Here is a 20,997-nt window from a genome sequence, read left to right as displayed (position 1 = left end):
GCAGGTTTACTGCACTGACTGTATTCCAGTGAAAGGCGTTTGAAAGCGTGTCGTAATAAAGGAAATGGGGGCGAAGGGATAGCGATACTCATCTCTATGGCGCAAGACGGACTAAATACCATATAATGCGAAATCACCTCAAACAACAGATTTAGAGAAAATGGTGCCCAGTTTGACGGCTGGGTAATAATAGATAGCCTGATTTTCGCTGTACACATACTGAAAGCATCGACCTTGCTGGTGTGGCCATGAATCCGGCGGAACAAACGGTTACGTGGCTCATTACGCTTGGGGTTTTGGAGTCGCCGAAAAAGACCATTTCGGATCCGGATGGATTTCTGCAATCTTCTTTAAAGGATGGGGTCGTCCTGTGCAGGTTACTGGAGCGGCTGCGTCCAGGCACTACTGACAGGGTAAGCGCGCATCCTCCCTTTGACGCACCGCGTTTCAGTGCGTTTATTTTTCTGTAATCCTCTACGCACGAGTTGATATTTATTATTAGACCAGCATTCTATTCAGTTTATGTCTCGAACATCATATCAGACGTTAAATCCTCTGTCTATATACAGTATATATACACATCTAGGCTACATGTTACATGCAGTTATACAAACAGCAGCAGGTCGGCAGATGAGGGGATCAGTGCGCGCTATTGCTGATGTTGCTCAAGGCAAAACAACTAGTCCTCATTTAAAAATATGATGTAAGACTCGTATTAGATATGTCATGTATATCGTTTATTTTACAGAATGCGGCGAGAAAAATAAATGTGTAATAGACTGGATATTTACCGAGTGCAGGTACTGCGAGATGTAAATGACAAGTGAACGTTATGGAAACCTGAGGATAAGCGCATGCAAATCGCATAACAAGGCTGGTTATGAATAGCACCAATATGCAAGCTATTATTTATCTAGTTTAGCCAGGCATATATTCTTGCAATTGGGAATGGGCCACCATACAGTATATAGACAAAAAGAAAAGAGGCTCTCATTTAAAGAAACAGTGTTTTTTTCTCCTCAAGGTGGCCTTTATATTTCAACACAATTTGGAAGACATACACATAGAATGCAATTATAGTTTGATTTTCTGAGTCAGTAATCTTAACTAGTTAATAAAACTGAAATATTCTTAATGTATAAAAATGGACCTCATATAATAACCAAGAGTGAAGAATATGTATAAGAATGAAAACAACAAGTTGTTTTAGATCTCTCCACTGAATAATATGCCTGAAGGTAAATGCAAATCTATGAGACGCAAATATATTTTAATATACATGCAAGACCTCAAATAATTCAAACAGGAAATTTACTAGTTTAATAATTAAGAACAGTACAATAACCACTCTGAGCTAGCTAGTGTGTTTTCTAAAGAAAGTGTAGTTCATCTTATCGATGGCTTATGAACGTTGGCATGGGCAACTAAAACGTGTACATTTGCATATTTAAAGAGGAAACGGAAGGATTAGTGCACTTTACCTCTTTTTAGACTGTGTGGGAAACAGCATCATGTTGCTGTCAGGACTGTCATGACATGTTGAAAAAACCTTACACTCAGAATGTAAGGGACATGCAAGAAATCCATTTAGTATCACTGGTGTGACTCATAAGTGTCAATGATGCACAAACATCTCATGTCCCAAACATGATTTTTTCCTTTCAGGTAGATTTACCTCAGAATCAGACATGGAACAAACTGTTGTTCATCGATTAGTTAACGTCATAGAGAAACAATATTTAAGGGAAAGATTCATTACCTCTTATATGAGGTCAGGGTAACACAACTTCACAGATATGCAAAATAACATTCGTATCATACCAAATATGCATTCGTGCTTAAACATCGTCGAATACATAAAAAATAAGATTTGTGTGGCAGAGATTGTGATTTCTTTTCACAGTTTGTGACATTAAACAAACGTCAGTAGGCTATTTGTCCCCTCAAAAATAAACAAAGCGAGCTCACTATCCGAGCTAAAAACGTGAAATATACGTGAAGCTTATTTATGCAATGCTTTAACTGTTGTATGATTGTGCGTTCTTTTATTGTCATTTATGGTCTTTTTGAATGGCTTACCAGTGCGTTTCATTTTGCCCGCCAGCGCACGGGTGTGTTGTTCTCGTCTCGTTTGTCCCATTGTGTTCGGCGCCCGTCTGACAACGTCATTTCCTCCTGATGCTGCTCACTTCTACACAGAGCTGTAGATCCCAATGTGTGTGCGGTTGTGAACACAGTCAGCCAGTCAATCCGTGGATTTTCATGCATTTAGTCAGTTCCCCAGTATTAAATGTTGAGCAAAGCGGCAGACAAATTTAGACGCTTCCCATCTGCTCTTCTTCACAGATCTTCCAAGATCGACAGCGAGTGCTTGAGCAACATCACGGAGTTTCTGAAGGGTTGCGCTGTGTTTCGCGTCGAGGTAAGTGAATGCGTTTACCGTTGACTAGTATGCTGCAGTATTGTTGCATTGGCGCCACGATCATGAAAACAATCAACAAAAGATACGTGAAGTAGACTGAGGGGACACAACTCTGGGACAGAGCAGATCGAAAATTCATGATCATAGCCCGGACAAAAAGCTTTGTCGTGCTGAAAAATACTGATTTGATTTTGGTCAACAAAACGTTGACGTTCATCAATGTTTTTGCTAAAGAGCATGTGCAATACAGCATAGTCCATTGAAACGCTGTGCCATCATCATGAATGGCGATACTTGATCCATTCATGAACAGTTTTCACTTGGGTCTCCATGAATCGAAGCTTCGGGCATTGTTATTGCAGAACAAAAGTGACTCTTAAAACATAAGTCCGTAAAGAGCCTTAAAAAAGGTTGTATCCAAGTTAAAACTAATTTTACTGCTTTGTTTATAGTGTCATATTTTTTTAAACATTGCACACACAGCCTCTATATTAAATATAACAGCATCATCAATGTAAGCGTGATATGAAGAAAAAGAATGGCTTATTACAGAAAAACAAGAACTCAAATTGAGTGGTTCAGTCATCATCAAGATCAAGAAGGATGCAGCAGTAAACACAGGCTAATTCCCACCCCCCCCAAATGTATGAAAATCTATAGAAATTCTTGAGCTGTGTGTTATCAGAGCCTGTGAATTATGCTATAAACCGATTTATCGATTTAAATTGATAGTTAAATGACAATTTGGGCATCGACAAACAATGACATACAAAGGGCTAGAAGGATTTTGATCTATGCGCATTTATTATAGAACAGATGGTTCAGGGTAAAGCTCATGTATTGTCAAGTGTGTCCAAAAGTGGTGGGGTTGACACACACGTCGCATGTAGGGCTCTTGATAGCTGCATAATTTCAACCAAATAGCTTTTTGGAAAAAACCTAAACAGTTTTTCATTTTAAATGTGAAATTCTTGGTTTATAAAAAAATATTCTGCATTGGGACTTGTGTTTCTTTGATGTTCTCTTTGCTGACCTCTCAAAAGGTGTTTGGTTGGCCTGGCAGTATCCAGAGCTTTACTTGACAAGCCCTCACAAGCTTGTGTTTGTTTTATGGTATTGGTAAGGTCCCTGCATGGAGAAGGGCAGGTAGGTACACTGTTCTTTTCAAGGCTTCAAGCATGTCAGGCCGAAGGTACGAGTGAGCATTTTAAAGATGCTTATTTTTAGAATTGTTGATAAAAGATTCCCTCTGTGAGCATTTGTCACAGATGTTTCAAGTAGGGCTGCAGCTATCGATTCTTTTACTAATCGAGTATTCTACTGATTTTCCATCAATTAATCGGGTATTCGGACAATAAGTACTTTTTCTTTATTAAAAAGCAATACTAAATATACAAGAGAAAATAAGACAGGTCTCTTAAAATGAGTAAAACAACTAATTTGTTTCCTTTTTAGAACAATTAGAGTTTTTATTGCTATAATTGCATACATTAATATCTGTGAAAATTAAACCCATTTAGTACATTCCAATGCCATATTAAATTCAAAATGCAATACAATACAAATATATAAATAAGAAACATCAATAAAAATAGAAAGAATCATTTCAAAGGTAAACAACTAACTTCAGCTTATGCATGATGCATTTAGTTTATCTAAATTAGTTTTAGTTTATTTTTTTACTATTAAATAGTAATATATGACTTTTATTTTGGCAGATTGTCGGAAGACACTTATTTTTTAGTATGTCTGTTTCTTCACTCAAACAATAACATGTTCGTGAAATAAACTCTTAGAGCAACTCTGGAGGTGAAGTTCATGACCTCATTCAGCGCAGACGCAGACAAATTCATGAGCATCACGCGTGTAGCACGTTAAACTGTGCAGTTCATTCACTCAGACACGCAGAACAGACAGATGACGTGTAAATAACAGGATTCGGCGTCCACAAGTCCGCATCTAGTTTTATGCAGTTAATGCAGCCGGACAACAAGTTTCACTCACAAAATAGACTAAAACTAAGTAAAATAGCAGTTCACCAATAAGCTAACACTTATTTATCAGCATGAGAAATACGTGTGAGCGTGTGAACAGATTAAAATGCGTGTGTCTCACGGTGAATGCGTGAGACTTGAGAGCCCTGTAACATGTATAGAATGAATGGACTGATTCCTTTTAGCTAACATTAAATTCAGTATCATAAAGTTGTGCATCCTTTATACAAAACCATTTTGGTAGATGTATAGCATCTTTACCTCCTTTATACAGACAAATTCATTTAAAGTTATAGTTTATCCAAAATAAAAATTCTGTCATCATTTACTTACTCATGTCATTTCAACAAAAGAAGATATTTTGAAGAATGTTGTTAACTGGCACCCATTCAGTTGCATTGGTTTTGTGTCCATTCAGTAGAAGTGAATGGGTCCCTGCGCTGTTCGGTTACCAACTTTCTTCAAAATATCTTCTTTTGTGTTCTGCGAAAGAAAGAAACTCATACAGGTTTGAAATGACAAGAGGGTGAGTAAATGATGACAGAATTTTCATATTTGGGTACTCTATCACTTTTAAATTAAATGCAAGAACTTTGGGCAAATATTTGCTCAAACTATCAAACTATAGGGCATCATTTGCAATGAGACATATTTTATACAATGAGATATTTAATCATAAAAATGCCAGCGTAGGTGTTTCTTTAAAAGTGAAAGTGTTTGTTATGAGACATTGGCCACTTCTCTTTGCTTCTCTCGGGGCACAAACTGTAATCAGAGCGGAAAGTGAAGCTTATTTTCCTCTTATTCAAGATGCACACAACTGAACCACACCACTGTCAATCAAATGGCCCTAACACTGCCAGAAACGCAAACACAGGCTTGACAATATAGAGTTGGACACATCTCTAGCTAAGAAGCTGCTTTTTGTTTAGTTAGTAGTAGCTAAGTTTACTGTATTTTAGTATGCATACAATATGTGCTTGGCCACATGAAAGGTTTCTTTAGAAATAATCTAGGCCTTTCTTTCTCTTTTCAGATGACATGCTATATGTTCTTATATAATGTTTTTCTCTCTCTGTAGCCATTCGAGGCATCTGACCTGCTTCAGGGCCATAACTTTAGCAAAGTCCTCACTACACTAGTTGCCCTCAATAAAGTGACTGCAGGTATGCATGTTTTTTATTCATAATCAAAATTGTACAATAAGTGCGAAAGTTTCAATCTCAACTGCACATATTCACAGATTAAAGTGTGTGTGTTTTTTAAATGCTATGTTATACATATGTGTGTGCTATTTTCCTCTGTTGCTCTGCTGGTATAGATATTGGCATCGACAGTGACTCTGTATGTACACGCACCGCCCACCGGATCAAATCGTTCGAATCTCTGGCCTCCCAGTCTTCGCTGGGCCGATCTTCTAAACTGCTTCATAACCAATTCCGTAGCTTGGTAAGCAGCATCGCTGTTAGACATCTCAAACTGAGATGCAGATTTGTGAAAATATGTTACATTACATTTTATCAGGATTTGATGGCATCTGTGTGTGACTGGAGATACTGGGCACTTTGTCACTCTCATACAATATTCTCCTGCTTCAGGACATGACGGAGAACAGTAACGCTCAGTTAGTGGTGAAAGCTCGCTTCGACTTCCAGCAGACCAATGAGGATGAGCTTTCTTTCAACAAGGGTGACATCATCAATGTTACCCGCACAGAAGAAGGGGGATGGTGGGAAGGAACTTTCAACGGCAAGACAGGCTGGTTTCCAAGCAATTACGTCAGAGAGGTCAAAGGATTCGGTATGTGTCCACCACTGTCCATTTACCGTTACATAACAATTACATAAAATAGTGAGCATAACATCATATTGTGTCACTTATTGTTTCCTCACAGACAAACCAGTGTCTCCTAAATCTGGAACTCTTAAAAGCCCTCCCAAAGGTTTTGATACCACATCCATCAGTAAAACATACTACAACCTGGTGAGCACCTTTTCCTCCGTCTGTGTTTACCATGTGGGAGGTTTTGTGCGTCAACGGTAATCACTTGGTCTGGAAACAAACACGTGGGCATGTTCAAAAGCTAAAGCATATCACCATGTACACTGTAAATGTCTCTTCTAAAAATAGCGCCTGTTTGTTTTCTTTCAGGTGCTACAGAACATTCTAGAAACTGAAACGGAGTATTCAAAGGAGCTCCAGAACATCCTGTCCAACTACCTGAGACCACTACAGATGACAGAAAAGTGAGAAGCGCTTGTAATGCTTTTATCCTGTCAATTACATATGTCGGGAAGTGTGCAATGTAGAACACTGAAGATCTGTTACAAATCTTGGTGAGCTACATTTGGAAACAGTATTTTAAGGTATTACAAGGCATGCCGCTGACAGGAAGGATGGCAGCTTAAAGGAATAGCTTACCCCACAAAATGTATAGACCCCTTTACAGCCGACGTCACGGCATTAGCTGGAGGCAAAACAAAGGGAAAACGGCCAATACAAACCAGCACAGATTCGGCTACATAAGGAGTTTACAATATCATCTTGTTGTGTTGTTTAGTGCCACAATCGACAGAATACAGTCTCCAATTTGATATTTTAACACATACCTGCTGCAATTGCCAAACAAAAACACTGACGACAGCTGTAGTTAAACACAATAAAACGAGCGGACTGAACAGAAAAGATCATCAAAAATGCTCGCGTTTCACTTCGTAGCACATAAGATTAAAAACGACTGTCTTTTGTTGGTGTGGATTGTGATTTGGGTATGTGTCTGAAAATATTTCACGTATGCCCAAATCAGAAACTGGGGAACACGATTATTTTTCACATAGCGGTCACTTTTGAACGTATAGGGTATGCTCGCTAACTTTGTTAGTTATACAGCTAGCAGTTAACTATCGGCCAGAAACTAAACATAAAGGAAACTGTTTGTCATCTCTTTTTCTTTAGTTGTCACAAGTGCATTAGTATAAAGGGAGAGGGAACAGTGAGAAGGCTCATGTTATGTGTCAGGTTTGTGTTCAAGTAAATGCATTTGCTAACGTTTGCCACTGTTAGTACACGCAGGCATGTATAGATGTATACGCTCTCAGTTTATCCTTACTATACACGGTTGGTTTCTCTGTCTGGTAGGTGTAGATGTCAGGCCACTTAATTGGAGGTAATCCTGTCAATTCGTCCCTGGATCCATTGAGTGAGCACGTACAGGTCGGCCAGGTTCCTTGCGTTAAAGTAAACTTTTTCAAAAACAATCGGGGTCCTAGACAGTAACTTACATGTTAAAATTTAATCCGATTTTTTTTCTAGACATTGTCAAAAAGCAAGCAAACAAAACGTGCTACCTAGCATTAGTAATGCGGTCAGTGGTTTTAGCTCCGCCCACAAAAACACATCACAATGTTTACTAACAGGAAAGGTGTCTATTAGGGAAAAAAAAGCACATACATCCATTATCATTAACCTTCTGAGTTTTTTTTATTTCTGTGTTAATTTCCTTTTATTAAAAATAACTTGGCCTTAAGGACGTCAAACTGATATGCCCCTATGTGCTGACAAAATTCCCATTTAGAAGATATAAGTGTTCAAAACTGACAGTCTGGCAAAAGCTCTTAAAAAAATCTAGAAATTCCATGACATCACGCTACAGCCTATTGTCAAAGTTCTCGTCCAATCAAATCTGCTTTAGAATCGGAAGAGTCCCGCCCCTTCACTATGAGAGCTGCGGAAGCGGCGCCTCATATCAGCCACTTGTTCGCACATTTATTATGTCCTACATGGTGAATGACACATAATGCACTAGATGGGAGATAGGGGATGATCCAGACAGTGTAACCATTAACATTAAAGTCTTAATTTCGCGCAAGTGTCACACGAGCGGTTGCACGTGAGTGTCCTCCGGTTCAGAGACAAAGTCATATCATATCCGTCGATCATACGCTGCTGAGAAAACAAAACGTATTAGACCCGTTTCAAGTCTACACAGAATATTGGATGTTAAGGCTGTATGGAAGAGATTGGACATCGCAGCCATGATGAGTAAAGGAGAAGACAAAGTGTCACTCACCAACGTAAATAACTAGCTTCACTGGGATGTTTCACTGGGACTTTAAGATATTTTAGTTGAGGATTATTTGAAAAATGGACTTTAACCTAAAGTTGGCGTGTGCTATGCATCTTAATTTTTTGAGGGTACTTAAAGAGTACAGAACTAGGGATTTTTAAGGTCCTACTTTGGTTCATGGAGTGTCCAACAACAAGTTTATGTACATAGAAAGTGTAAAAACACTATTATTTCGTAATAATAGGCAGTTATTCTTACTTTACGTCTTGACTGACTCTCAAATGATTCGCTCCGCAATTCATCTGTCTAATCCCCTCCTTTCCGGCGCTAGCCTAGTCTGATGTGATTGGTCAGATGGTATAGTCTGCTGTGATTGGTCTACCGCGAATGAGGCTCACGAGCTACAGTTTTGGGGAGAAGAGTGAAGTTTTCGCAGGCAGTCCTAGCAAACCGTTGCCGAATCCGCGGCGGTTCGTGAATCAGACTAGGGACGACTCGTTTGCGTGATTCAGAGTCGACTCCCTTTTTTCCAAGCCAATAACTTTGTTATTCATTCACCTTCGGATTTACAACTTGGCAGACTGCTTACTTTCAAACACGGCAACATTACACACTGCATGAAATTATCATTTTCATGATCTCATGTTATGTACTCTTTAAGTGTCATTTCTAAAAGGTGTCCTGCTTTTTACCTTACAGATTGATTGTAGGGCTGTCAAAAGATTATCTTGATTGTACTGTGTACTATACATATTATTGTATTTATAAAACACATACATGTATATATTTAAGAAAACATATAAAATATAAAAATTAACAAACATTTATTAATCATTTTAATTATTAGTACATATAAATAAATGCATGTAAATATTTCCTAAATATGTATACATGTATGTGTATGTTTTTATAAATACAAAATGAATATGCACAGTACACACACATACTGGATATTATGTAAACACAAACTTTTTTTCTGGATGCGATTAATCGTTTGACAGCGCTAGTTGATTGGTTGCTTGGCAACGTGGTAATGCTAAAATCAATTGAGAGTAAAGTCACATCGTTTGTGACTCCATGGTGCCTTACAGGCAACAAGCAGCTCACAGGTCTTATAACAGAGATTGTATGATGTTTAGCATAACAAGTGGCACATGGAGAGATGAAAGATGCTCAATTGTAATAATTGATTATTAAACATGATTTACGGTTCCCGCTGCTTCCCATTATCGTTCCTTATAGACTGAGCACTTCAGACGCCAGTATCATCCTCGGGAACCTGGAGGAGATCAGCACTTTCCAGCAGACTCTGGTCCAATCACTAGAGGAATGCACCAAGTGAGTTTCATTCTGGCCGTAAACAGTCATGTGATTTCTAGCCCTTCTCTTAATGGCTCCGAATAATTTACGACAGGTGGGCCACAGCACTTAGCGAAACGGAGACTCAATGAAATATATCAGGTTGCGACTTGTAGATGATGAAAATAGACCAGGGCAAAGTAAACGTGTGGTCCATTAAATCGATTGGAGTGTCACTGGAGGTTTCTAATGTTTTTACTGACCTAGTGTTCTTTAATGAGTTTGAAAAATAAAACTTTGGTACTATAATTTTGTTTATATTTGCATCTTTTTTCATATCGCTTCTAAATAATTCTAACTAATTCTTTCACTGTGTTCTGTGTTGAAGACTTCCAGAGTTGCAGCAGAAAGTGGGAGGGTTCTTCTTGAATCTCATGCCTCAGATGAGATCTCTATATGTGTCTTACTGCTCCAACCACCCTTCAGCAGTCAGCGTTCTCACTGATCATAGGTACTGTACACTTCCATACCTATATCCTGATTTCACAGCGAGCCTTTCCACCGCTGCAATGTGTGATCATTGCATCACTTCTGTCCTGACAGTGAAGAACTTGGAGAGTTTATGGAGGCGAGAGGTGCGACCGTCCCGGGTATTCTCACGCTGACCTCGGGCCTCAGCAAACCCTTCATGAGACTGGACAAATATCCCACATTATTGAAAGAGCTGGAGAGACACATGGAGGTAGAGAGGGAGACCGTTTCGGTTGTTATGTGTACATTGTTGTGATTGATTTGATTTAAAAACGTTTTAAAGGGACAGTCTTCATCATCTCGAATCTCACATAACTTTTTTTCTGTGCAATACAAAAGAAACGCAACTGAAATTTCAGTCTATTCAGTCTAAAAAAAAACAGACCACAGACTACCTTTATGAAGGTTTCCTTGTGCTTTTGGGTTTAAACAAGCCCTGGTCTCCTCCATCCACTTCAACTGTATTGAAAAAAAACCTTCAAAATGTCTCTTTTTATGTTCCACAAAAGAAAGATCAAACAGATGACAACATTTTCATTTTTAAGCAAACTCAGTCTTAAAGTCGACTTTTTCCCCTTCAGGAGGGTCATCCAGACAGGACAGAGATTCAGAAGTGTATGGCAGCTTTCAAGAATCTCTCTGTAAGTCTTTGTCTTTCTGTCTTCTATGAGTGTACACTGTCTGCCTAGTTAACATGCTATAATGATTTTCCTCCAGCTCTGACAGACTGATGTCCCGTGGCTTTGCTTCTGCAGTTAGGTGTGGATCATTCCCATGGCAACTAGCCTTGATAACGTAATGTTTCCATGGTTACAGGCACAATGTCAGGAGGTGCGGAAGCGCAAAGAGCTCGAGCTTCAGATCTTGGGCGAGACGATTCGGCTGTGGGAGGGGGAAGATATCAAGACTTTGGGTTCAGTGCTGTATATGAGCCAGGCCATGGTCCAGAACCACGGCTGTGAGGTGAGACGCCACCAAATCTTAATGGTATACACATCAGTTTTTTGATAAAAGTGCCCTAGTTTATGGATATACAGAGAAATTACATTCTGTGTCAAAATGGACACATTTACAGGCATTATTTACAGGATTAAAGTAACTAGTGATGTGTTTATGCATTTGTTTAACCTCTTAATGCTAGAACTGGATTACTATTATTTTTGTTATTACATAAAACAATTTATTAGAATTGTGTAAAAACATGTATTAGAAAAAGTGTACTGATTTTTATGTATTTATTTATTAATATATAAATATCGCCGCTGTCCTTTCAAAACCTTGGATGTCCAATTTCAATGTTTTTCAAGAAATGGAAAAAACACTGTACTTTTTAAGCACTTCGCAATACTTTTTGTTGGTTAGATATTTGCAAAACCCAGTGACAAACATAAAGGTTGACTAATAATAATGATTTATGGCAAAAAATAAAAATAATGGAGATACAAGGTTTTAGATGGACAGCAGCGATATGAACATTATATAATCCATATATTATGTAAAATTATATATAAATGTATAACAATTATAAATGTGTCGTAATATAATATAATATATGAAAACATAGAGTAATACCTATATACCTGATTTTCCATATATTTTTTATTTCTGTCTTCATGTTTTTATATGATTCATTTTTAAAACATTATTTCTGTATATTTTATATACTTTAAAGAGTTTAGCGTAAATTAGATGCTAGTCATAAATGTTGTTTTCTTCAGGAGAGACATGAGCGTTACCTTCTGCTGTTTCCTCATGTCCTGCTCATCCTGTCTGCCAGTCCAAGGATGAGTGGCTTCATCTACCAGGTCAGAACCCAGTCGCTGTCAGAAGTGATTATAACGGGCAAATAAATCTCACTGTCCTGCTCTGTCACCCCTTCAAATCCACTCAAGCCTTGCTTCTCTAAATACACATTAAAATGGCCCTTCTGGCTTTAGCACAAAGAGAAAATATGTCTTCTTGGTTTTTCAGGGCAAGCTGCCTTTGAACGGAATGACAGTGACCCCATTAGAAGACTGTGAAAGCCATAAAAATGCTTTTGAGCTCTCTGGTAAGGACAAGTTGGCTCTTGTTTTCACGGTTTGGGGCATAAGAGTGTTTTTGATCTTTTCAATCTGTTTTTTTGTTAACCATGCACGTGTTTCTTTCATGCAGGAAGCATGTTTGAAAGGCTCCAGGTGATCTGCTTTAACAAACAGGATCTACAGGACTGGCTCGAGCACCTGAACAGACAGACCAAGCATACCACCATGGCGGCTCCCAGCATGAAGCCCCTCACCGTTCCCTGCCACACAGTCAGTGTGTTTTACTAATAAAATATATATTATGTATTGTTAGAACGCAAATGGTAAAACTATTCTTTTGCATGATGGTTGTAGCTGATTCAACACAAACAAAAAATACAGAGTGCACCTTTAACAGTCATACATAGAAGCTAAACATGGAAAACCTTTGGGGGGTCTGAAAATGCAAACTTGAAAACAATACTGTAATATTGCAAATGCAAATCTATGTAAACAGTGACATAATGAGCATGTATATTACATGTTCAGTCTATAGGCATATCCAAAAACAACAATGGCAGACCACAGGATTGTGTTTGTGCTACTTAACGTACTTATTATTAACATTTCTCCAGCAATCTAAATGTTAACCTCTTTCTCCAGCTTCCGTCCCACCCGCTGACACCATCCAGACATGCGGAAAGCCGAAGCCTGACGGTCGCCCCTGCTTACCACACCCTCCCGCACCCCTCCTCTCATGGGGCTCCTCACAGCACAATGATGTGGGGTCCCCTGGAGCCCCCCAAAACCCAAAAACCCTGGAGCTTGAGTTGCCTGCGTCCAGCACCTCCACTCAGACCTTCAGCTGCTCTCTGCTATAAAGAGGTACACTGGAATACTGAAAGCTACAGTTTTTTTTATAGTATCTTAACAGAATCAGGAAAACGCGTCTGACCCTTTTGCATTCACTCTCACTGTCATTTTTCAGGACCTCAGTAAAAGCCCCAAGACTATGAAAAAGCTGCTGCCCAAGAGAAAGCCTGAGCGAAAGCCGTCTGATGAGGAGTTTGCACTGAGGAAGAGTGAGTCACTGGTTTGGTGATCTTATTGATATTGTGCATCTCTGGAAGGTCGCTGATGTAAGCTGTGACTTGTGCAGGTACTGTAGCTCTGGAGGAGGACGCTCAAATTCTCAAGGTGATTGAGGCTTACTGCACGAGTGCCAAAACCAGACAGACCCTCAACTCGAGTAAGTCATGTGCATACGCCGTCTCTGTTTTCCTCTGAGAAAGAAGCAGTTTATGGTTGTTCGATCAGGGCAGTGTTGAACCTGTGAAGGTCTAGAAATTAAACTCTCTTAAAACACTTTTTTATGACTTGCTAATTTGTTTACTAACAACGTCAGAGTGGATATACGTGCGTCATACATTTACATTTATGCATTTGGCAGACTTGGCAGCTTTTATCCAAAGCGACTTACATTGCATTGTATTATACATTTGTTTTTGACTATGTGCAATCCCCTGGGATTGAACCCATGACCTTGACATTGCTAGTGCCATGCTCTAACCACTGAGCCACAGGAAAGCTTGCGTCATAGAATAAAACAATTTTGTGAACGGTCACCATACACAAACTTTCCCACACCGACACTGGTTTCTCTTTGGGATACTAAAATAAGTATGCCAGTTGTAGTAAAAATGAACTAAAAGACATTTTTTGAATGTCTGGGACAATAGATGTACACAAGACTATAAAACAGACTAAGACCAGTGTTAATGTGATCTTTTTTTATGACAAAAAGAAAAAATCAAGTCCAATTAAAAATAAACTCTTTGACACCCCTGGGTGAGAAAAAGTCACTCTCATAGATTCATATATTCAAATATTCTGTATAACATACCTCAGCTGTCCTGTTATATCGTATCAAAGTTGTTCTTGCATCTCTTATAACAATATCCTTTCTCTCTCCTCCTCATCATACTTACATGTTTATCATTTATCTATCATGTACTTCTCCCCATCACACTCATTCATTTTCATCCATTTTATTGAACACTCATTTCCCTTTTCCCGATTATTATTGCTACTTTGACCTCCTCTCTTCGTGGTCGGACCACCCACGTACATTTTTGGTTTGCCCCCTTTTCGTTTTATTCCCTGCCATTTGCAATCCATTCATGATTTGCTCCCGCTCTCATCATGTGCGACCGGACGTCCCGTGCAGCATGGCATGGCACTGACCTCATGCACAACCACGTTTTGGATCAGTCCAGCGTGGACTCTCTGGGCCGCCGTAGCAGCATCTCCAGGCCAGAGGCCACGTCGGATCTATCAGAGGACTCGGATTATGACAGTATATGGACGGCTCACAGTTACAGGATGGGCTCTGTTTCTCGTAAGAGCTCCTACATCTCCCATCAAAACTAAACCTTCTCCTCACTCCTCTTGTTTTTAATGACTTTTATTTATTTCGAACCTATTTATTTATTTATCATTGGGTCACCCCGATGCATATTTATTTGAGTCATTTGTATTTATTTGTCTGTCAGTGTTTACTCATTGTTTTGTATTAATCTGCACTTCATCATTTTCTGCAGATGTGTGCACTTTTCCAAAGCAGTTCCCTGTTGCCTTGACTTCTTAATACCCACGACACTCCCAACCTCCCTTAATTTGTTTATTTACCTGGCATTTGGTATTTATTTAAGTGTCCTTTGAAAATACGATGATGTTTATTCGTGCTGCCATCATTACCGGATGTATTTTAATGATTGACGATGTTTAAGGTACAGTGCATTCGGAAAACAACCAGGACGGATCTGAGAAAAGATGCTAAAGTTTCTTAATGTGTCTGTAAATATTAGCGTAATGTCATTCATCTGAATTATGTGGTAAATGTAAACATTTTGATTGGTCTTTTACCATGAACAAGCTTTCATTAAATTCATCCCTCTGGTTCTTAGAAGGCACAGTATTACTGGGAAAGATTGTTCATACTTATGTGATATAAATGTATTTATTTTTAATTTGTATATGTATTTTGAATGATTTTGGACTTTTTGTATGCTTGTATTTAACATGTAAGTTTATAGTGGTGTCTGCCTTCATGGTGAAAGGAATGGAAATCGTTAAATCGTTAAATGTAATGTTGGTTGAAGTACATCAGGTGTGTGGATGGTAAAAGTCAAGAGTTCTTCACCACTCAAGACTGTGTCAAAGCTCAGTGTTTGATGCTTTTTCTCTTATGTACGATGTGTTTGAGACAAACCGATTTGCCAATTATTTCAATGATGACAGAGTATATTTCCTCATGTTATGTGATTCCTTGTGACCAAGTTCTATTCTGTGGTTTAAAAAATGAACGAGAAGAATATGAATATTTACTGCCTTTTTGTCGGTTGTATCATGAAGATATTCTTAAAAAACTGTTGAACTGAGAAACGTCAGTGATGTTTACGTGGTCCGAAATTGACATTATTTATGTGTTTGTTATATATGCAGAGTCAAATATATGACGAAATACCACAAATGTTGTAATATACATTTTGAATAAATCTGGGGTTGTTTTGTACGTTTACTCTGCCAGAAATTGATCTTTAATGACAGAACAATGCATTATTTTTTATTTAAGCTGTATTCAAGTTCATTTTAATTTTGAAAACTGTCAGACGTCAGACATGCTATTTGTATAAACAGAACGTTTTTTTTTGCTTTACACGTTTACCTTACACTCTTAAAGAAAGCCCTTGTTGGTCCTCTTTTCAACACGTTTGATTTTTGACATTTTCTCGGACGATCCCTCTCTGCATGACTAACTCCCGTCTCACGCACAGTCCTGTGTAAGTCTGATCCAGTCCTAACCATCTTATGGGACACGATAGTTTTGTCACTGACATAATCAATGAGTCCAACTCCAGTAAGAATCATAAAAATCAGTCTGTGGGGCTTTTCTTTTGCAACAGGACAGTGGAAAGATGCCGGTCCAGCACTGATAGTTCCTGGTGAGGAGAAATTCACTGTAGATGAGTTGAAGACTAACGGTCAGGCTCTGGAAGAAAAGTAAGATTGCATGCGTCTACTCTTAAAACATGGTATACAAAGACTGTATAGACTATAGAGGATGATTATTTGCCAAGAGATGCAGAATTTAAATGACCAAAACATTTAAACACATAGCTACAGTATTTATTGAAACTAAATGTTCAATGTTTCTCACAGGAGTCTTGTGGATGTTGTTTATGCCCTGCGAGATGAGGTACAAGAACTTAAACAGGTATGTGTTTGTGATCGTACGTCTGAGATGCTCTCTCCCAATATTTAATGACAAATTTTGCCATTATGAATTATAGTATAGTAAGTTAACTTTACGTTTCCAACAGGATAATAAAAAAATGAAAAAGTCCTTGGAAGAAGAGCAAAAAGCCCGGAAAGATCTGGAGAAGATTGTTAGAAAAATGCTTAAGAATATGAATGACTCTTCCTGGGATGAAACCAATTTATGATATCGTTGTGACTAGATATCGGTTTTGTTCTGCGATACACTAGTGCTAAAGAATTGTTACGCGGTTTTCTTTCCAAAAAGATGTTATTAGACGGTACAATATTTGATCTAAACTACAGTTGATCATTTCATCATTCAATTCCTAACACATGCTTTTTCTAGCATCTTGCTTAAGTTTGTGAAACTCAAAAAATGAGAGAACCACTATTATGGTGTCACACATTGCCTAAAGTCTTTGTTAAAGGGATAGTTCAACCAAAAATCATTTACTCACCTTCAAGTTGTTCTAAACAGGTATACGTTTTTACTGCTGAATGCAAAAGATATATTGAAGAATGTGGGAAAACCAAACCGTTCTGGGGCACCCCTGAATACCGTAGTATTCGTTTTTTTCCTACTGTGGTAGTCAATAGAGAACTGTTTGGTTACAAATGTCCTTCCAGATATCTTTCTCATTTATACAGGTTTAGAACAACTTAAGGGTGAGTAAATGATGCCAGAATTTTCATTTTTGGGTGAACTATACCTTAAGCACACGGTGTCTCCATCCAAAGAGTGTGACTGTAGTATAGGAAGAGCAGAACTAAAGAGTTTGCCTTTCACCTGGTTAAACGTTCAGGAACAATTTACCAAGAAGTAGGATTTCTCTTGGCATTTACACCCTTGTGTTGTTTCATGACTTTCATCCATATAACTCAAAGAAAACTTTCAAACTTTTGATGCTGCATTATTTTTCTACTTATATGTGATGAAAGAATAGGAACTGAAGCTGTCGTTCACGTGTGTTTGAAACAACATGAGGGATAGTAAATAATGACAAGATATTCATTTTTTGGCAATAATTGTTTCTTAAAGACGTAAGATAGCCTGACTTATATCATCACAAATGTTATGATTGTGCACATGATTGTTCAATCTGCTTGCTTCTCAACAGATCACCAGTGTCATTTCAAATGGTCAGGAATTGATTCTAAATATTTGATCTTACCGTTGCGTTTCATTTTAAAAAGAACTTTTATTCAGATACAAGATAGTATAATATGGTGAGTCTGTGAATATATCAACGATGTGACACCATACGTTTACATTATAGTTTACAAATGACTCTGATTTTGATACTTAATGTAAAACTTTCATTTCAACTGCGGGCACGTTTGGTCATAGCAGCTAGTCGAATGAGAAACACAGCATTCAGGTGTATGTATGTATTTTTGTTACTATGTTGGGTACATAACTCTAGGTGCCATTGTGATGGTATTATGGTACCTTGTGTATCACTAGCTTCCCATCATCCCTTGAGAAAAACGCAAAGTTAAGACTGCATACCTCTCTTAGTGTGACCAAAAGAAAGGCCAAACTCGTATTTATAAACTGTGAAGGATATTCCAATAGCTCTTACAGAACACTAGTAAAGTATCCTCATCTGAACTCATGAGGATATTTATTATGAAGTGTTCTTGACCTCAAATCCCAGATCCTTACTGTAAGTGAATTCTGTAAATAAAGACCTTTTTGATAGAAGTGTCATGTCTCTGATGACTATAATCAAATCTGGAAACCATTACCACATGAACAGATGCGGGATGACATGTATCACACACATTAACTGTCCGTGACCGAACACACCTGCGGTGAGCTTAACTTCGAAGTTTAAGCTTTAAGTTTATGTCATGGGGTGATGACATGGGTGACTTTATGCCCTTGTCTTCGTCTGCACACACAACAGTTGTGGGTGAAGGTTGTGCATGCGCCAGGCCCTATTACAGTGACAAGGCAATCTAGTCCCTTTGTGGGCGATGATTCTACTTCATTGATTTACAATGGAAAGGATATAATTTTGCTGGTGTTGGCAAAAAGCTCAAATGTCAGGCTTTTCAGAATGCCAGCATTGCCTTGTTCGCAGATGAATAAGGAGAAAGTCACCTTTTGTCTCCTGTTAAATATTCCTGCATAAATACAAAGGAACATAATGCCCTCCTGATAAAAGGAAGCCCTGATTTATCCTGATTTATCCTTTGGCGTATAGATAAAACCCGAAGATAAATGCCAGGTTGGCCTTTTCATTTTTGTTCTCTGCCGCTCTCTTCGCTTTGTGCGGCTTATTGAGTTTGGGAGACGGCTGTCGCTTTTTCGCCATATATAGCCCACCATTATATTTCACGCTTTTCAAAGATGTGTCGTTCGTCGCCAAATGAGCATCAAATTGATGTGTTTGTGTACACCACGGGGCTCTCTCAGTGGGAAGTTTCTTGTTTAGCATCACCTGTGAAGTATAACAATGTTTGTGACTCCCAGACTCTGACCAGGTATTAATGTCCTCTCCATGGTAACTACCGGTTAAGCCGAACTACCCGTCTGCGGACATTGAATCAATTAGCTTTTGACCAATCTATACACGCGCGCCCACACGCTCGCGCAAGCGTTCGTCTGAGACCCCGTCTTTCTCTCGTGGTCTATTCAGTAGCCTGTGATCATTTAGATTTGACATGCATTGTGGCTGAGCTGGTCTCTCTCTTTCGCTCTTTCTCTCTCCCGCTTTTGCTACTGTCTGTCATTAATTTCCAGGCTTTACAATTTGCCAAAAAAGAAAGAGAAAAGAGTGACTGAGTGGTGGAAGGATAAGAGCTCAGTGTCCTTTTGAAGGGGTTTGTTATTGCACAAAACAGCCGCCCAATAATTTTTCGTCAATGTTTAACTCTAAAAGCTTTTCCCCGTCAGCTTTTGAAAAGAAGAGCAATAAAGCTCTATTCATACCGACTGAATAAAAACAGTCCTCTGGGGGCTATGACCGAAGGGCTTCTTTTCTTCTGCCTCTAATCAAATAGGAACTGAAATGAATTAGAGTTTTCTTATGAAAATAGCCTTTGTTGTCAGGCAGGCCAGTAATTCATAAACAATAAGCAACGTCATTGTGTGGATAGTAATATATTCATGCTCTGGAAAGGCTAGAAGGCAGTACGGGACTATGGCTCTGTGGATAAGGGGAGGGAAGAAGAATCGGTCCTGGACTCTTCATTTGCAGTCTGCACAGTGGGTGGTTCTGGTAACCACCAATTTCTCTCTTTCTCTCTCGTGCTACTGACGTGGTCCTCTGAGCTCTCCTCGTTTGCTCGTTTTCCTCAATAATTCTTTCCTTCTCACTTCAGCCTTTCTACAAGGCCTCTCATTTCTCTCCCGTGTTTGACCGGCGAGTCTTTTTTTCTTTTGCTCTCTCACTTCCACTCGCTTCTCCTCTCTCTTTTAGCAGTGTGAGCAGTGTATTCTGCGCCCCTTGAGAACTTCAGGACAGCGTTGGATTGTGCTCACAAACTTCTGCCGGTCCTCTCGTGGGAAAAGTATTGGATTACTTGAAGCAAGGGGCGACATGCTGTGGCGGTCAGAGGGCAACTGGACCCTAAAGGATTGAGTTTGCAAAACCTCAAGTTGGAGTTTAAACCCCAGATCATGACCAGTTCTGGATTTGTGTTACCTGCTTATTAAGGATGAGGATTGCTGTATATGAACCGTTACACGGCATAAACGGTGGATTCGATCTTTCTGTGGACATGGACTCCTGTCGTGTCACTTACATTTTTCACAGGCAAACTTAATCCGGTCAAATTTTCTGCAAATCCAACTCGTGAGATTGTATGTTTATGACAGTTTTTGTAGGCGTCCTTCTGTTCTTATGTGACCTGCAACTTTCTCTCCAAATATCAAAGGACTCGAAGTGTTTTTGTGGTAGTCATTGCTCACCTCTCCCAATCCTGCAACTGCAACAATGAAGAGTGCTACCATGAAAGTGAAACAAGAATGTCATTACGATCAGTGGATTTGCGTTTTCCTGAAGAACTTGTATAGGAATTACAGCACAAGAACTTCTGGTGGCGCTGCAACACGAGGACACTTGAATAAATCGCCTATCAACAGCACGTGAGTGTTTGCGTTTAGTCTCTTAGAATGCTTTAACTTTATTAGCTATGACTTGAGTTTTCGAAAGAGTTTGACAACTTTCTAAAGATTAGAGGGTTAATAACGGAAGGACGTATATAAAGTTTTTTCAATCCCAATCAAAAGCATTAACGTATTTCTATAGTGCTGAATCGTTCACATTAGCTGCTTCTGAACTGTTTTCTGAAAAACAACCTTTCAGGAGACTGTTTAACTTTCGTCTGCTCTCCGCCCACTCGTCTACTTCT

General features: G+C 38.9%; 1 protein-coding gene across 2 annotated transcripts; it reads left to right on the top strand.

Annotated features, from left to right (window-relative positions):
• Positions 1-2,357: 2,357 nt before the first annotated feature.
• arhgef7a (Rho guanine nucleotide exchange factor (GEF) 7a) lies at positions 2,358-20,731 on the top strand. Of its 2 annotated transcripts, XM_057335769.1 has the most exons (21): positions 2,358-2,422; positions 5,498-5,582; positions 5,738-5,865; positions 6,015-6,216; positions 6,311-6,399; positions 6,568-6,662; positions 9,725-9,820; positions 10,170-10,292; positions 10,385-10,523; positions 10,894-10,953; positions 11,129-11,275; positions 12,031-12,117; positions 12,284-12,362; positions 12,467-12,606; positions 12,979-13,200; positions 13,304-13,397; positions 13,475-13,564; positions 14,543-14,713; positions 16,281-16,377; positions 16,537-16,591; positions 20,064-20,731. In XM_057335769.1, the coding sequence occupies exons 4-21, from the start codon at positions 6,018-6,020 to the stop codon at positions 20,223-20,225; spliced, it is 2,145 nt and encodes a 714-aa protein (XP_057191752.1). In that variant the 5' UTR covers positions 2,358-2,422; positions 5,498-5,582; positions 5,738-5,865; positions 6,015-6,017; the 3' UTR covers positions 20,226-20,731. The 2 variants fall into 2 exon arrangements, with proteins under 2 accessions (XP_057191752.1, XP_057191751.1); XM_057335768.1 differs by lacking the exons at positions 2,358-2,422; positions 5,498-5,582; positions 14,543-14,713 and having other exon boundaries at positions 5,757-5,865.
• The last annotated feature ends 266 nt before the right edge of the window (positions 20,732-20,997 follow it).

This window comes from Triplophysa rosa, linkage group LG6 (genome assembly GCF_024868665.1).
Source record: "Triplophysa rosa linkage group LG6, Trosa_1v2, whole genome shotgun sequence".
Lineage (NCBI taxonomy): Eukaryota > Metazoa > Chordata > Actinopteri > Cypriniformes > Nemacheilidae > Triplophysa > Triplophysa rosa.
Note: the sequence above shows the minus strand (reverse complement) of the source record. Positions and strands in the feature narration are given on the sequence as shown.